The 17,351-nt window shown below is 46.5% G+C and overlaps 1 protein-coding gene across 1 annotated transcript in view; it reads right to left on the reverse strand.

The window, feature by feature from the left end:
- The window catches only part of AGRN (agrin), a 99,279-nt gene that overhangs the window by 35,252 nt on the left and 46,676 nt on the right, over positions 1-17,351 (reverse strand). Inside the window, exons 12-18 of the mRNA XM_032232197.1 lie at positions 14,816-14,959; positions 13,651-13,775; positions 11,749-11,854; positions 8,109-8,480; positions 7,170-7,304; positions 3,433-3,560; positions 1,847-1,961 (exon numbers count right to left, since the gene is read on the reverse strand). Of these exons, the coding sequence (XP_032088088.1) occupies positions 1,847-1,961; positions 3,433-3,560; positions 7,170-7,304; positions 8,109-8,480; positions 11,749-11,854; positions 13,651-13,775; positions 14,816-14,959 (1,125 nt within the window). The remainder of the gene's footprint in view (positions 1-1,846; positions 1,962-3,432; positions 3,561-7,169; positions 7,305-8,108; positions 8,481-11,748; positions 11,855-13,650; positions 13,776-14,815; positions 14,960-17,351) is intronic.

Consider the following 17,351-nt stretch of genomic DNA (forward strand, 5'->3'; position numbering starts at 1 on the left):
ACACACACACACACACACACAGAGCTCTCCCCAACCGTGCTCAGCTTCCCTTCCCTTTCATTCCGCTAAGCAAAAGACACGCCTTAAAAGGGGTTTCAAAATGAAAAGCAAAAGACGGGTGTTTTTGGGGGGGGTGGTGGTGGTGGTGTTTGTGTGCCCGCCGGCTGGTGGAGGCTTTGAACTAAGAACAGGGTCCTTTGGCTCGAAAGGAAAGGAAGGGTGGAAAATAAATCAATAAAGGGATTTGAAACGTCGGTCCCGCACTATAAAAAAAGCAGAAAATTGGGGAGGAGATTCCGTTGGCAAATTCCAGCAAACCCCATTTTATTCTAATCTCCACCTGGCTTGAATCCTTCAGCTTTAAAAATGGAGAGAATGGTAGCAAGAATTGCAATAAGGCAAAGGTTCCCCTCGCACGTATGTGCTAGTCGTTCCCAACTCTAGGGGGCGGTGCTCATCTCCCTTTCAAAGCCGAAGAGCCAGCGCTGTCCGAAGACGTCTCCGTGGTCATGTGGCCAGCATGACTCAACTCCTGAAAGCGCACAAAACGCTGTTTCCCTTCCCACCAAAGGTGGTTCCTGTTTTTCTACTTGCATTTTTTATGTGCTTTCGAATTGCTAGGGTGGCAGAAGCTGGGGACAAGTCACGGGAGCTCCCTCCGTTACGGGGCGCTAGGGATTCAAACTGCCAAACTGCTGACTTTTCATGAGCTCAACATCTTAGCTGCTGAGCCACCTCTTGTCCCCTGGCAATAGGACAATATAAATTCTTAGCCATTCAATTTCCATTATCCTTGGCCCCTGGCCAGCCAGGTGAGAAAAGATGGGAGTTTTGAGTTCACAGACCCAGGCCTGAGTGGTATTGAAGTAAAAGAATGGCACAAAGACTAGGAAAGAAAGCTCTCTGCTCCCTTTTCAACCCGGTCCACCTTGCAAGGTTGTTGCGGCAGGGGAAAACGGGAGGGGGTTTAGGAGCAGTGGTTAAATGCAGCACTGCAGGCTACTTCAGCTGACTGCAGTTCTGCAGTTCGGCTGTTCAAATCTCACCGGCTCAGGGTTGACTCAGCCTTCCATCCTTCCGAGGTGGGTAAAATGAGGACCCGGATTGTTGTTGGGGGCAATATACTGACTCTGTAAACCGCTTAGAGAGGGCTGGAAGCCCTATGAAGCGGTATATAAGTCTAACTGCTATTGCTATAGATGGTGCTGGCTCAGGGATTCTGGGAGTTGAAATCCACAGATCGTAAAGGGGCACATCCAGGAAAGTCTTTCAAAGGAGGATTTACAGTCACAGACCTTATCTGGCTTGGAGAGCTGCCAGGCCGATCTCTGCAGAACTTGGCAAGGAATCTTGGAGAGTCCCAAACTAATGAAGCGAACTAATTGTCTCCTGCAAACTCCACTCCCCTGTCGCTCCTCTTTTATTCCCTCTGGGAGGGGCCATTCACCATCCACCTTACTCCTAAGTCGACCCCTGTTCTTTAGCTGCTCTCTTTGTCTGGCAACTCACACTGGGAACAGGCTCCAGCTGTTCTTCTGCCTCCCTGATGTCTGACTCTGAAGGCAGCTGATAACTGGCATATGGCCTTGGCCCCCTCTCTGCCTCCGACACAGAGCCCTCGTCTGAGCCTTCCCCAGACTCCAGGACTGGCCCATGTTCCTCCCCAACTTCCTCACTGTCCAACTCCGCTGCCAGCTCTGCTGGCAGCTGGCAGGTCACAACAATGGCCACCATTCAGGGCCCATCATTCAATGATTGAATTCAAACCAACCAAGACAGATCAATCCTAGTCTAACTAAGACATGCGCCTGCCTCAGCTCTCTGGGGGAACCAGGTGTAGACTCACCTGGGTCAAAATGAGACTCCACGATGACCCTGACGGCGCTGCTTTGGCCCAGGTCTCGCACCTGGACACTCCTGAAATCCCTCTTGACCTCCGAGTTGCGGAAAAGCTCATCCAGCTGCCAGAAAATGGAAAGGAAACAATGACGACAACAAATTTAGGGAAGAGCAATGTTCCAGTATCTCAGGGGCTGCCCCAAAGAAGACGGGAGTCAAGCTATCTTCCAAAGCACCTCAGGGCAGCAGAAGAAGCAATGGGTGAAAACTAATCAAGGAGAGAAGCAACTTAGAACGGAGGAGAAATTTCCTGGCAGTGAGTACAATTAATCAGTGGAACGGAAGTTGCCTCCAGAAGTTGTGAATGCTCCAACACTGGAAGCCTTTAAGAACATGTTGGATAACCCTTTGTCTAAAGTGGTGTAGGGTTTCCTGCCTAAGCAGGGGGTTGGACTAGAAGACCTCCAAGGTCCCTTCCAACCCTGTCATTCTATTCTATTTTATTCTATTCTATATTCCCTATGCTATATTCCCTATTCTATATTCCCTATTCTATATTCCCTATTCTATATTCCCTATTCTATATTCCCTATTCTATTCTATTCTATTCCATTTCATTCCATCTTATTCTATTCCATATTCCTGATTCTATATTCCCCATTCTATATTCTCGATTCTATATTCCCTATTCTATTCTATATTCCCTATTCTATTCTATTCTATTCTATTCTATATTCCCTATTCTATTCTATTCCCATTCCATTTTATTCTATTCTATATTCCCGATTCTATATTTCCTATTCTATATTCCCCATTCTATTCTATTCTATTCTATTCCATTTTATTCTATTCCATATTCCCTATTCTATTCTATTCTATTCTATTCTATTCTATAGAGCCGAGGTGGCACAGAAGTTAGAGTGCAGTAGTGCAGGCTCCTTCTGCTGCCTGCCGGCTGCTTGCAATTTGGCAGATTGAATCTCACCAAGGCTCCAGGTTGACTCAGCCTTCCATCCTTCCGAGGTCGGTAAAATGAGGACCCAGATTGTTGGAGGAAAGAGGCTGACTCTGTAAACCGGTTAGAGAGGGCTGTAAAAGCCCTGTCAAGCGGTATATAAGTGCTCTTCCTTCCTTCCTTCCTTCCTTCCTTCCTTCCTTCCCTCCCTCCCTCCCTCCCAGTGGTTAGAATGCAGTATCGCAGGCTAACTCTGCCCACTGCCAGGAGTTCGATCCTGAGTAGCTCAAGGTTGGCTCAGCCTCCCATCCTTCCGAGGTGGGTAAAATGAGGAGCCAGATTGTTGGGGGCAAGAGGCTGACTCTCTAAACCGCTTAGAGAAGGCTGTAAAAGCACTGCGAAGCAGTATATAAGTCTAAGTGCTATTGCTAGTCTACTTTATTACCCAATTCCGTTGCATGTAAGTACAATGACAATAAATATTATACTTATACTTTATGCTGCGTTCTCTTCTGTTCTCCTGCAAAAGAGCTGGGTTTTTAGTCAGGCGTACCGACAGGGGACAACTTCCCCCACGTGCTAGTGGGAAAAAGCCCACACGGCCTCGGGTTATTTTCTTTCTTTCTGTGCTCGCTTACCACACTTTCAATGCTCCGGGCCGTCTCCCCAAACAGCTCGGATTTCGGATCGGCCATTTCCGGGGTGTAAAACAGTTCTTGGCCTTCCACCTCTTCCAAAATCAGGACCCCCTGGAAGACTTTGGTGGCTGCAGGGAAGAGACAAATCCGGGAAGGAAACAGTCGGGTTAAACGGGAGCAGGCGAAGCGACCCAAGGAATCACGGTTTGAGAGATCAAGTGTTTGACACCTGAACCGTTAAAAAGAGTGTTCAGTCCCTTGGCAGAGAGGGAGAAGCGGCAAGATGGCGGCAGATGAGCGGCGCTGGCAGGGTTGAGGGTTAGTCTGAATGGATCAGAAGGTGGCTTATGGGGAGGGTTAGTACTTTGAAGTGGGGGGCCAGACCCGGGTAACAGAAAGCCCAGGTGGTGAGAACTGGCCAGAGTTTACCATACAAGTTCCTCCAAGTTGCAGCCTGGGTGGGGGCCTTCCTGGAGTGGCTGGGTAACGAGAGAAAGAAGGTTAGCTGGGGGCCAAGAGAGAGAGAGAGAGAGAGAAACACATAAAACTACTGGTGGGGTGGGGGAAGAGGAAGGGGGGATTACTAGCATGCAGACATTGGAATGAAAGAGGGAGGAAGAAGGGAAGGAGGAATAAGGCAGAATAAGAGAAAGGGAATAAGGGAAAGGGAAGAAAAGAGAAAGGGAAGGAGGAAAAGAGAAAGGGAAGGAGAAATAAGAGGAAAGGAAGAAAAGAGAAAGGGAAGGAGGAAAAGAAAAAGGGAAGGGGAAAAGTGAAAGGGAAGGAGGAATAAGAGAAAGGGAAGAAAAGAAAAGAGAAAGGGAAGGAGGAAAAGTGAAAGGGAAGGCAGAATAAGAGAAAGGGAATAAGAGAAAGGGAAGAAAAATGAAAAGGAAGGAGGAATAAGAGAAAGGGAAGAAAAGAAAAGAGAAAGGAAAGGAGGAATAAGAGAAAGGGAAGAAAAATGAAAGGGAAGGAGGAATAAGGGAAAGGGAAGGAGGAAAAGTGAAAGGGAAGGAGGAAAAGTGAAAGGGAAGGAGGAAAAGTGAAAGGGAAGGAGGAATAAGAGAAAGGAAGAAAAGAAAAGAGAAAGGGAAGGAGGAAAAGTGAATGGGAAGGAGGAATAAGAGAAAGGAAGAAAAAAAGAGAAAGGCAAGGAGGAAGAGAGAAAGGGAAGGAGGAAAAGAGAAAGGGAAAGAGGAATAAGACAAAGGGAAAGAGGAATAAGACAAAGGGAAGAAAAGAGAAAGGGAAGGAGAAAAAGAAAAAGGGAAGGAGGAATAAGAGAAAGGAAAGGAAAGGGGGAAAAGAGAAAGGGAAGGAGGAAAAGAGAAAGTCCCTCCATCTCCTCCCTTCCTTTTTTCCTTCCCTTCATCATTCCCTCCTCCTTCATCTCCTTCCTTCCTTCATCTTTCCTCCCTTCCATTACTCAGCCCCTCCAACTCCTTCCTTCCCTTCCCCTTGCTCTGCCACTCATCTCACAAAGGTGCCCTTTTGCCTCTGCTGTAAGACAGGAAGTTGGCAACCTTCCTCCTGCTGTGTGAATACAGATGGATCTTCCTCTGAAAGGGAAGGAAATCTTTTCGCGCCCCACATTTTATGGATCAGTGGAGAGCTTAGTGGGCCAGGGAAGGTTGCAGGATCCTTAGCTGATCAATCTGAATTTTTATCCCCCAGAATGAGACCGGGAGGCTAAAGACGGAGACTCAAGGGAGAAAGCAGCTGGAGCAGAATTAAGAAAGAGGAGCTGTTATGTTTGCACCCTAAATTCAGATACACCCTCAATTCTTAGCTTTTCTGGGGGACTCTGGATAATTGAGTTGGGCTACCTTGCTGGACTATCACAGTAGGGAGGAAATGCTTTGATCTCTCTCTTAAAGCACCTGGAGCAAAGGTGAGGCCTGTAGAACAGATAATTATCAGAACTGCAAGAAAATAACAACAATGGCTGCCAACCTGCCTTCCATTGAGCACCTGTATACCCCACGAGTCAAAAAGAGGGCTGTGAAAATATCTACAGACCCCTCACATCCTGGATGTAAATTGTTTCAACTCCTACCCTCAAAACGACGCTATAGGGCACTGCACACAAGAACAACTAGACACAAGGACAGTTTTTCTCCCCCGAATGCCATCACTCTGCTAAACAAATCATTCCCACAACACTGTCAAATAATTTACGAAGACTGTATTACTATTCTTCTTCTCTTCCTTCCGAGTATCTATCTCCTTTTCTACTTATGACTATAACCTTGTTGCTTGTATCTTTACGATTTATATTGTTTTATTTAGTTTCCTAGTATGATTTTGATTGCTTATTAAGTATCCTATACGATAGTATAGTATCCTATATGATTCTTGATGAATGTATTTTTTTGTACACTGAGAGCTTATGCAAATTCCCTGTGTGTCTAATCATACTTGGCCAATAAAGAATCTCCCTCCCTCCCTCCCTCCCTCTATTTATATATATATATATATATATATATATATGTATGTATGTATGTATGTATGTATGTATGTATGTATGTATGTATGTATGTATATATATATATATATATATATATATATATATATATATATATATATATATAATCTCCATCCATCCATCCATCCATCCATCTACCAACCTACCTTATCTATCTCTGTATCCATCTATATATCATTTCTCTTATCTAATTATCTATCTATCTATCTATCTATCTATCTATCTATCTATCTATCTATCTATCTATATCCATCCATCCATCCATCTATCTATCTACCAACCTACCTACCTTATCTATCCCTGTATCCATCTATATATCATTTCTCTTATCTAATTATCTGTCTGTCTGTCTGCCTGTCTGTCTGTCTATCTATATCTATCCATTCAACCATCCATCCATTTATCCATATATATCATCCATCCATCCATCCATCCATCCATCCACCAACCAACCTACCTACCTACCTACCTACCTACGTTATCTATCTCTGTATCCATCTATATATCATTTCTCTTATCTAATTATCTCTCTCTCTCTCTCTCTCTCTCTCTCTCTCTCTCTCTCTCTCTCTCTATCATCCTATCCTATCCTTTCTATCTATAAAAATGTGTGTGTGTGTGTGTGTGTGTGTGTGTGTGTAAATTCCAGCATAACTCTGGAACGCCTCGAGCAATTTCAACTAAACTTGCTACGCAGATGACTTATTCTCTGGAAACAAATACTGTGGGGGTAAAACCTCTTGGGGTGTGTGTTCTGTTAAGATACAGCCTGTTGTGCCTTAAAATGGCTTCTACTGTACTGCTGTAAAATGGCTTCTACTGTACAGCACAGTGGAGTTGCTGTGGTAACGGCTTCACAGGACTCCGTGACGGGGCTCCCTCTGGTAAGAGGGGAAAATCCAGCATTAGAAATTACGTTTGCTCCAGACGTTTCCCCCGGCAACGTTGGTTATCGGCTAGTAAAGGAATAAAGAATGAACAAAGAAACCGGTAACACCTTGATCTGAAAGAAATCACGGCCCAATCAACTTGGCTCATTTGAAATGCCCTGGGGGGGTGATTTGAGTTTTGTCAAAAAGACTCTGAGAATTGCAACTGGGCAGGACGGACCCTGAATTTTCATCATCACTTTCCCCTAAGCTGACGGCCCACAGAGGGACACGGCTTGGCTTACTTCTTGAGGCTACTTTTCCTAGAGTTTTGTTCCCAGGTGAAGCCGAGCATCCGCAAAAGAAAGGAAGTGGTTTACCTGGGCAATTACTTCCTTCGGCGTCAGCGGCCGGCGTCTTGCCATCCGAGCAGCATCCCAGAGGGCTGTTGTAACAGGTAGCTCTCTCAATCAGGTGGGGACTGGGCACCTTTGGGTCTTCAATTTCTTCCTCCCCTGTTCGGCCACAGAGAGAAGGTTACCATCCCAAGCCAGGCAGGTCTGAACTCTTGGATCTTTTTAAAATCCCCACATTAAAATCACTGCTCAATCCCCCTGCCGTTTTTCAGCGACTATCGTAAGGGAGGATAAAACCACCTGTGCAAAGGACACCTCAATTGATGATTTTTTTGGGGGGGGAGACAAAAAACTACCCCTTTTCTACAGTAGCCCTATGGACTAGTCACCAACTGGTGGTCCACGAGAAAATTTTGGTGGTCCGCCAAAAAATTATTTGTGTTTTTTATATTGCACTAAACCAGGTTGCCTCAAACTATGGCCTCTGGGCCGGACACGTGCAATGAATGTCTGTTTTGCTGCAGATTCTCCCCCTTCGGGGGCTTTTTGTGTGGGTCGGAGTGGGGCAGAAATTCGAACTTGGGGTTTGCTTCAGTCTCCTTTTTATGTGATGCAAATTAGCGTGGATGTTGTTTGTTTGGCTACTTCTCCACTAATTTGCATCACATAAAAAGGCATTGAAAGGCCATGGTTCAGACAGATGAGCCCACTTCAAAGTGCACGGACGATGTCTCCTCAAATGGTGATGAAATGTTAGTCCAGTGCTTTGACAGACGAGCCCAATTTAAAGCACATGAACGACCTCTCCTTGAATTGTAATGAAAAGTTTCCTGCCAAGTTGCCAAGCTCGGAGCTCAGACCAACAGCCCAATTTTGAGTTGTTCGGCAGCACTAATGGAGCAACCCCGGTGTCCCTTAAGGAAGGCCAGGCACCGACACACGGAGCTAAGGTGTGCAACATACCTGCAGAGCTGGTCCCGCTGCCTTCCTCATCTCCGCTGGTGCCCAATTCTGGATCTCCGCTGCCTTCCGCGCTGCCCGATTCAACGTAAGCCATCTGAGTGGTGGCAGGGACCATGGGGGCTGTCATGAGGGGTCTGGCAGTGGTCTGGCGGATACCTTGAGTCGTCCAGGGAAGAGTGGAGAGGATAGCAGGCTTGGTTATCCTTCGGGTGACTGGCTGGCTCTGGCGGGAAATGTAATCTTCTGAATGCCAGGGAGAGGAGGATGTCCTGGTTAGCTCGGGAGGTAAAGTCGTGATTTGGGGTGCCAGAGGGGGAACAGAGTCCAAAGGCCGTTGGGTTGCAGGCGGGGTAGGATGGCTGGCATGGGATTCTGAAAGAGAACCAAAATGAGGCAATTCAGCATAAGGCACCAGAAAGAGAGAAACTTCTCAAGGCGTATCTTGCCTTGCAGGAGTAGCCAAGAAAACTAATGAATGGACCTCGTAATAAATCAATTCAACGTTCACACTTGAGGTCCAAATATTGCCATATTTTGACCCATGGTGCAAAGAACCGGCTCCTTTGCGAAGATTCCTACATTGAGAAATATAGAGGGAAAAGAGACGATAGGGATGACCAGAAGTCAGCAGGATGGACTCCGTTCCAATGCACCATGGGAGGACTTGAAGGACCACATTGGGGAGGGATCCTCTTTGGAAGAGGTCTAGCAGATGTTCCCTAGAGTTGGCACTGATTTGATGGCCCATAATCAGCCAGTCAATCCATGCATCCATCCATTCCATGCATGCATCCCATCCCATCCATCCATCCCATTCCATTCATCCCATTCCATGCATCCATCAGATCCCATTCCATCCATCCATTCCATTCATTCATCCATCCAATCCCATTCCATCCATCCATCTATGTATCCATTCATCAAATCCCATCCCATCCATCCATTTATCCATCCAAACCCATTCCATCCATCCCATCTATGCATCAATTCCATTCATCCATCCCATCCCATCCATCTATTAGAGCCCATTCCATCGATCCCATCCATGCATCAATTCCATTTGTCCATCCCATTCCATCCATCCATCCATCAGATCCCATTCCATCCATCCATTCCATCCCATCCCATTCCATCCATCCATTCATCAAATCCCATCCCATCCATCCATTTATCCATCCAAACCCATTCTATCTATCCATCAGATCCCATCCCATCCATCCCATCCATGCATCAATTCCATTCGTCCATCCCATTCCATCCATCCATTCAATCCCATTTTATCCATGCATCCATGCATCAGATCCCATCCCATCCCATCCCATCCCATCCATCCATCCATCCATCCATCCCACCCTAACGAATGAAACTTTGAGACCTAAATGCTCTTCCACAATCTTACGGCCACCTTGGGGATATAAGCCATTGTTAGAAGACTGCAGTGGCTCACGTAAACAAATGTCTCACTTAGCAACGGAAACTTTGGGCTCAATTGTGGTCGTAAGTTGAGGACTAGCAATGGATGGAACCCAATCAAGAAAAGAAGCAACTAAGTTCTCCCTGGAACTACGGGAGAAACTTCCTGACAGTGAGAACAATGAACCAGTGGAACAGAAGTTGCCTCCAGAAGTTGTGAGTGCTCCAACACTGGGAGTTTTTAAAGAAGAGATTGGACAACCCTTTGTCTGAAATGCATAAGGCTTCCTGGGGGTTGGACTAGAAGACCTCCAAGGTCCCTTCCAGTTCTCTTAACTTCCTTCCAACTGAAAGCTCCAACTCTGTAATAAAGCAAAATCTGTCTTTCCTTCCTCTGTCTTCCTCAGCTGCTTTGATATTTTTGGGGGTTGATCTGGGCTCCGGCAGCGTCTTACAAACAGTGGAGAATGCTCAAAGTTCTCCAAATCAATTTTATCTAGTTATGTCTCCCCTTCCCCAGTCAAAACCAAAGAGATTGGTTGGCTAACTGGCATGAAGATGCAACTACAGTTTTCTTTGAGGGGGGTGAGGGGGGGAAGAAGAAGAAGAAGAAGAAGAAGGAGAAGGAGAAGGAGAAGGAGAAGGAGAAGAAGAAGAAGAAGAGGGACTTGGAAAACGAACTGTTGCCTGGCGCCTATTGGTCGAGGGAGGATTCATCAAACCAATTAGAGGAGAGACAACCTCCAGTTTCCAAAGCTTCTTTGAAAACGCGCTCTCCCCCCCCCCCACCATTTCTCCTGGGTTTTTCACCCCTCTGCCAGTTTAATTTTAGCTCGGGCAAATACTTCAGCTTGCCTTGCATATCACACGCCAGAATCAATAACTCCTCATCAAGACAGGCTCCGAAGAGTGGGCGCAAGAGGTTCAGAACACATTCGGAGACCTGATTTTCCCCACAATTACGAGATCACAAAGTGAAGCTCCTCTCTCTCTCTCTCTCTCTTCTCTTTCTCTTCTCTCTTTCTCTCTCTCTTATCTCTCTCTCTCTCTGTCTCTCTCTCTCTCTGTGTGTGTCTGTCTCTCTTTCCCTCTCTTCTCTTTCTCTCTCTCACTTCTCTCTCTCTCTCTGTGTCTGTCTCTCTTTCCCTCTCTTCTCTTTCTCTCTCTCACTTCTCTCTCTCTCTCTGTGTCTGTCTCTCTCTCTCTTCTCTTTCTCTCTTTCTCTTCTCTCTTTCTCTTTCTCTCTCTCTCTCTTATCTCTCTCTCTGTGTGTCTGTCTTTCCTCTCTCTCTCTCTCTCTGTGTCTGTCTCTCTTTCTCTCTTTCTCTTCTCTCTCTTATCTCTCTCTCTCTCCTCTGTCTATCTCTCTTACCCTCTCTTCTCTTTCTCTCTCTTCTCTCTCTCTCTGTGTCTCTCTCTCTCTTCTCTTTCTCTTCTCTCTCTTTCTCTCTGTCTCTCCTATCTCTCTCTCCTCTCTCTCTCTCTCTCTGTGTCTGTCTCTCTTTCTCTCTCTCTCTCTTATCTCTCTCTCTCTCTCCTCTCTCTGTCTCTCTCTGTGTGTCTGTCTCTCTTTCCCCCTCTTCTCTTTCTCTCTTTCTCTTCTCTCTCTCTCTCTCTCTCTCTCTCTCTCACACACACCTTGCCCTCTTCTCGTCCGCCTCTGGCTTTAGCCCACTCTCACAAAACTCAAGAAGTGTTTGAAAACTTGGGCGATGTGGGGTGTTTGTTTTTTTGTTTTGTTTTTACACAGTGGCAACTTTTGCCCCCAGTGATTTCGTCCCCAAAAACCAACCGGGTGGATTTCTGGAATTATTAATTGGAGGGTGTTTCAACCTGTTGTGAAAGGATAGAAGTGAAGATTGGTAGCTCAGGGTTAAACAGTGGAAGTCCTGGGTGCTCCTTGAGCCTTTTGTGGCCCGTCAGCGGCCAGCAGAACTGGCAGCAGAGTCGGACAGTGAGGAGGTTGGGGAAGAAGATGGGCCAGTCCTGGAGTCTGGGGAAGGCTCTGAGGAGGGATCTGTGTCGGAGGCAGAGAGGGGGCCACGGACATCTGACAGTTATCAGCTGCCTTCGGAGTCAGACATCAGTCAGGCAGAAGAACAGCTGGAGCCTGTTCCCAGTGTGCCCATGTTCACACAGCTTAGAGAGGGCTGGAAAGCGGTATATAAGTCTACGGGCTATTTCTATTGCTTGGTCTAAGCACTCAGGTGTGCAAATACGAACTCACCTGCACACTGGCCCAAATGCTTCACCTCTATGACCTTCCCTTGCCGGCAAGCTATGGTCCTTAGCTGGCACTGGTCACCATAGGTCACGCCATCGGAGCCACAGACCTAGACGGCATGATGTAGGGAGACGGGAAGAGGAGAAATAGTGGTTAGGTAGGGAGGAGGTGAAAGTTTAAACCTGGAGGATTTCGGCTGGACATTGATTGTGCTCCTTGTCCACACTACCTCGGAGGGCTGACCATACTATTAGGACAAATCAGTGCCCTTACTAGTTTGAGTACAGATTCTTGGCGTGGCGGAGAGGGAATTCCCACATCTCAAGTTCTTGAATTCAATATAGATATAAAACGAGAAATATTCTTGTTAGGTTTATTACCAGAAAACTACAATGAAAGGACTGCATACCATGTTTTCCCCGAAAATAAGTGTCAAGCCTGCAAGATATATTCCATTTGGATCTTCGTCCTGCCATACTTCCTATTATTCTACTTTGCTTTTTCTATGGTGGGAAAATGTCAGTTGGTCTTAACAAAATTCTTCCTAGAAAGCCAAGGTCATCCTTTGTCTCTGCACCTGACCGGAACTGGATGGGTGGAAGCTGCCAGCATGGCAGTGGAAGATTGGACTATGTGATGGACTGTTGAGTGGGTGGGTGGGGAGGATCTTGAACTTTCAACTAGGTGAGAAAACCGGGATGCTTTCACATTCGGGTTTTCCCAGATGTGCCAACATGGCTCTCTTAATAAATTTGAACTTTGAGCAATACTTTGCCTCAAACTCTGATTGACTTTTGGATGCTATTTGGAATCCTGACAATAAGACTAGGTCTTATATGTTTTGCTCCAAAAGATGCCTAAGGGTTTTATTTTCTGGTTAGGTTTTATTTTGAGGGAAATACGGTTGCATCTGTCTGGCTGATGATCTTAACGGGTGGTTATTTTTTGGGTAGGGCTTATGTTATGGCCCAGCAGGTGCTGTTGGAGCTGCCACCAGACTCCGACAGCGAGGGGCCCTATGAGTCGGTCCTGGAGGATATAGAGGACCCTGGACAGGATTCCGACTCTGAGCAGGAAGCAGAGAGACTGGTTGGCCACCAGGTGGTGCCTGAGCTTTGGACCAGTGGGGAGAAGACAAGGGAGAGTGATCCAAAAGCCAGCAGTGAGTTGTTCCTGGATGCACGCCATCAAAGAGCTACTCGGCGTCAGGAACAATGACGGAATTACAGGAGGTAATTACGCTCAGCTGGTGGTCATTAGGCTCCTCTCCAGACTATAAAAAAGACTGCTTGAGCCACGCCCTGCTTGCAGAAGTCAACGCTTTGACTAAAGAGAAACTAACTTGGCAGGCTGAATTGCTGCCAAGGTTGGTCTGAGTTGCTGCCAAGGTCCTTATCTGTTTGTTTGTTTGGCTTTCAGCCATCGAGATTCTGGTCTTGTTATTAAAGGACATTCCATTTAAGCTTGTCTCGGCTTTCGTTACTGGACGGAGGAGGGGGTCAGAACAGGCTTATAGTACGAGAATGCTGAAAAAAATCACACTAGGATTTATTTCTCGATTGAGTCTTATTTTCGGGGAAACAGGGTATTTAATAACACATGTGTTAATAGCAGCGAGAATTGCATTTACACAACACTGGAAAAATGAAGACACGCCTACAGATGAAAAATATGAATAACAATATTAAAAATATTTTAAGTACGGATGTTATCCTCAATAATACTCTCACTATCCATTTATTAAGACTTGGTATGAACAAATGGAACCAGACAACACACAGCTCAGGAAGAAGAAAAATGTATAAATAAACATTTTTTTTAAAAAAAAATAGTTCTTGAATTCAACTGGGCCTGATCTAGTGGGAGTCTAGTGCAAATTTGCCCACCCATGTTTTCTCTGCTCACCTTGGAGGTGTCAGCTTCCGTGCACAGCAATGACGGACACTCACACTGGGGAAGGCCGTTCACTTCCACGCACGACGCCCCGAATTCACAAGTCATTTCAGCACAGGACGAGGCAGCCGAGAGATCTGGGGGGATCACGCAGGAGATTCAGGGCAAACGTAAGCAGATCCTAGCTTCCAATTTAGTTCTTTCCCAGGAATAAATTACTGTATTTTTCAGAGTATAAGACACACCTTCCCCCCCAAAAAAAGACTGAAAATTTGGGTGCGTCTTATACTCCGAATGTAGCTTTTTTTTCAGCCTTAATGAGGCGCTAACAAGTGAAATGATCTTTTGGGATTCTCCTGCTTTTCTCATTGCTTCTCTCTCCGACGATCAGCGGTGCTTTAGAAGCTGTTTTTTCATCCCCAACCAGTAGTGGTGGGTTCCAACCGGTTTGGCCTGGTTCGGCCGAACCAGTACTAGCTTTGCGGCTTGAGTCACTGGGACCAGCAGCGACGCAGGCCTGCCATGCCCCCAAACTGGTTCTCCCGGCATCGCCATAGGCACTGCCATCTTGGTTTTTTTGCTTCTGTGCACGCGCAGAGCAATTTTAGTTGTACTGCGCATGCACACGAAGCGCCCTGGAGAGAACCGGCAATAGACCCCTGCCAACCAGAAGATAAAAAGCGCACGCCAAGGGTGGGTTCCTACTGCTGCTGGAACCAGTTCGCTTCGCATGCGCTTTGTTGCTTGCGCATGCACATTTCACTGTGAGTTGTTCTGCCCATGCGTGAAGACCAAGAAAAGCTAAAAAAAACATGGCAGCAATGGCAGTGGAGATTGAGGAACCAGTTTGGGGGCATGGCCAGCCTGGGTCGCTGCTAGTTCTGCGACCTAGGCCAAATTATCACTACAAGGTTCGCCTGAACTGGTGCGAATTGGTGGGAACCCCCCTCTGGCGCATGCGCTCAAAACAAGCAAACCTATGTGCTGAAGTTGACCAAACTAGCCAGATGAATACCTGGTGGGCAGATTCCTATTTTTCCTCTCCAAAATCTAAGGTGCATCTTATACTCCGGAGCGTCTTATACTCTGAAAAATACGGCATTTTTTGGCTCTCCAGCAGGGAAGCGTCAACCGTTTCAACTGCCCGCAAAGCTGCTGCGTACGAAAGTCACTTTACCTTTCTCACAACCGGACATTCCCAGCTTGCTGCCACTGGGACACTGCTTGCATTTCGTGCCAGTAATCCCGGTTTTGCAGGAACACAAGCCGGTCATCTGTTCGCAGTCATCCCGGACGGATCCCACCGGATCGCAGTGGCAGGCTGTTCCGGAAAACCAGGGAAGGTTTCGGGAAGAAACAAGCAGATTTAACAGATCAACAGGATTGGAAGGGACCTTGGAGATCATCTAGTCCAACCCCTCCGCCCAAGCAGGAGACCCTTCACCCTTTCTGACAAATGGCAGTCCCATCTCTTCCTGAAAGCCTCCAGGGATGAAGCTCCCACAACTTCCAAAGGCAACTTCTGTTCTATGGGTTGATTGTTCTTACTGTCAGAAAGTTCCTCCTTATTTCCAGGTTGAATCTCTCCTTGTTTAGTTTCCATCTGTTATTCCTTGTTTGCCCTTCAGGTGGCTTGGAAAATAGTTTGACCACCCTCCTCTCTGTGGCAGCCCCTCAAATATTGGAAGGCTGCTCTCCTGTCTCCCCTGGTCCTTCTCTTCACTAGACCAGCCATGCCCAGTTCCTGCAACCATTCTTCCTATGTTTTAGCCCCCAGTCCCCTAATCCTCTTGGTTGCTCTTCTCTGCACTCTTTCTAGAGTCTCAATATCCTTTTTATAGTGTGGTGACCAAAACTGGATGCAGTATTCTAGGTGTGGTCTTACTAAAGCTTTACAAAGTGGTATTAGGACCTCCCTTGATCTTGATTGTATCCCTCGCTTAATGCAATTTAGGATTGCCAAATTTTAAGATAAGTGCACACTGCTTTTCAGAAATTAAAACATTAGAGAGGGTCCAGAGGTACTTTACAAGAAGAGAACTCAACTCCTCTGCTCGTAATAAAATTCCTTCTACCACCCGTCTACATTCCAACCTGAGCTTAGCACACAAGATAATCTGCCATAACAATCCAATGTGTTAATGATTACTTTTATCTCAACTGCAATAACACAAGGGCTCTCAATAGACATAAATTAAACGTCATCCGCTCTAATCTTGATTGGAGGAAAAATGATGTCTCTTTCTCAGTGAAGCCAAAAGTCCTTACACCCCCCCCTCCATGCAAATATAGGCCGTCCTCGGCTTACGGCCAAATTTATGTCGCTTAAGTGAGACATTGGTTGTGAGTTTTGCCTCCGGGTAACCTGATTTCCCAATCTCCTTGTGGATATGAATAGAGCATTGGTGGTATTTACTGACTTTCCCTACCCATTCGCAGATGTGAGAGCGTGCATGATCTCGGGCCTTCCACACATGTGCTTGGGCTTGAAAATGTGCCTAAATAGGACGGCATCAGGGTGAGCTGGACGAGCACAATTTCCACTGCTGGTTTGAGTGAACCGATTCGAACCGGCTGAATACTATCTTTGAAGTAGCCTCAAAACAGCTGCCCTATGCGGGATTGAACTTCATCCATCTTTCATACAGCTGTCCAAAGCCCCTTAAGCAGTGGTGGGGTTCAATTTTTTTTTAGAACCTCTTCTATAGGTGTGGCCTGCTTTGTGGGAGTGGCTTGCCAGCCATGTGACCGGGTGGGAGTGGCTTGCCAGCCATGTGACCGGGTGGGAGTGGCCAACTTGTAAAATGTGGTGAAACTCACTTAACAACACTCTTGCTTAGCAACCAAAATGTTGGCTCAGAAACTCTGACATTTGAAGCACGCAAGTCTTAAAGCTGTCAAGTTACAAGACCCTTGCACCCCTAACCCTTTAGGAAAAAAAAACCCAGGGGTGTTCAAACTTGACAGCTTTAAGACTTGTGGACTTCAACTCCCAGAATTCCTCCTCCAGTCATGTTGGCTCAGGAACTCTGGCATTGAAGTGTGCAAGTCTTAAAGATGTCAAGTTTCAAGACCCTTGAACCCCTAAGCCTTTAGAAAAAAAAACCAGGGGTGTTCAAACTTGACAGCTTTAAGACTTGTGGACTTCAACTCCCAGAATTCCTCCTCCGGTCATGTTGGCTCAGGAACTCTGGCATTGAAGTGTGCAAGTCTTAAAGCTGTCCGGTTAAAAGACCCTTGCACCCCTAACCCTTTAGAAAAAAAAAACCAGGGGTGTTTAAACTTGACAGCTTTAAGACTTGTGGACTTCAATTCCCAGAATTCCTCCTCTCGCTCTTCATCTTGATGATGTGCGGGCGGGTGGGGGGAGGGAGCTGGAACCGGTTCAAAACGGCACTGTAGATTTGTGGCACCTCTTCCATAGAAGAACCGGCAGGAACTCACCCCTGCCCTTAAGCATCTCTTTCCTCTTTCCGACAGGGCCTTTTCTGTCATGCCCCACGTCCCTGGGAAAAAAAAACTCCTTCTCCAGAAGTCTATATCAGGGTTCACCAACCTTTCGGACCTCAGAGCCCCCTAAACCCATAATTGTAAATCCCACAGACCACTAATATGATCTGCCTAATGACCGGCTGGGTGGGCGTGGCTAGTGGTCATGTGACTGGGTGAGTGTGGCCAACTCAATGTCACTCACGTCAAGGGGCACTTCGACA

The sequence above is a fragment of the Thamnophis elegans genome, chromosome 15 (assembly GCF_009769535.1).
Source record: "Thamnophis elegans isolate rThaEle1 chromosome 15, rThaEle1.pri, whole genome shotgun sequence".
NCBI classification, from domain to species: domain Eukaryota; kingdom Metazoa; phylum Chordata; class Lepidosauria; order Squamata; family Colubridae; genus Thamnophis; species Thamnophis elegans.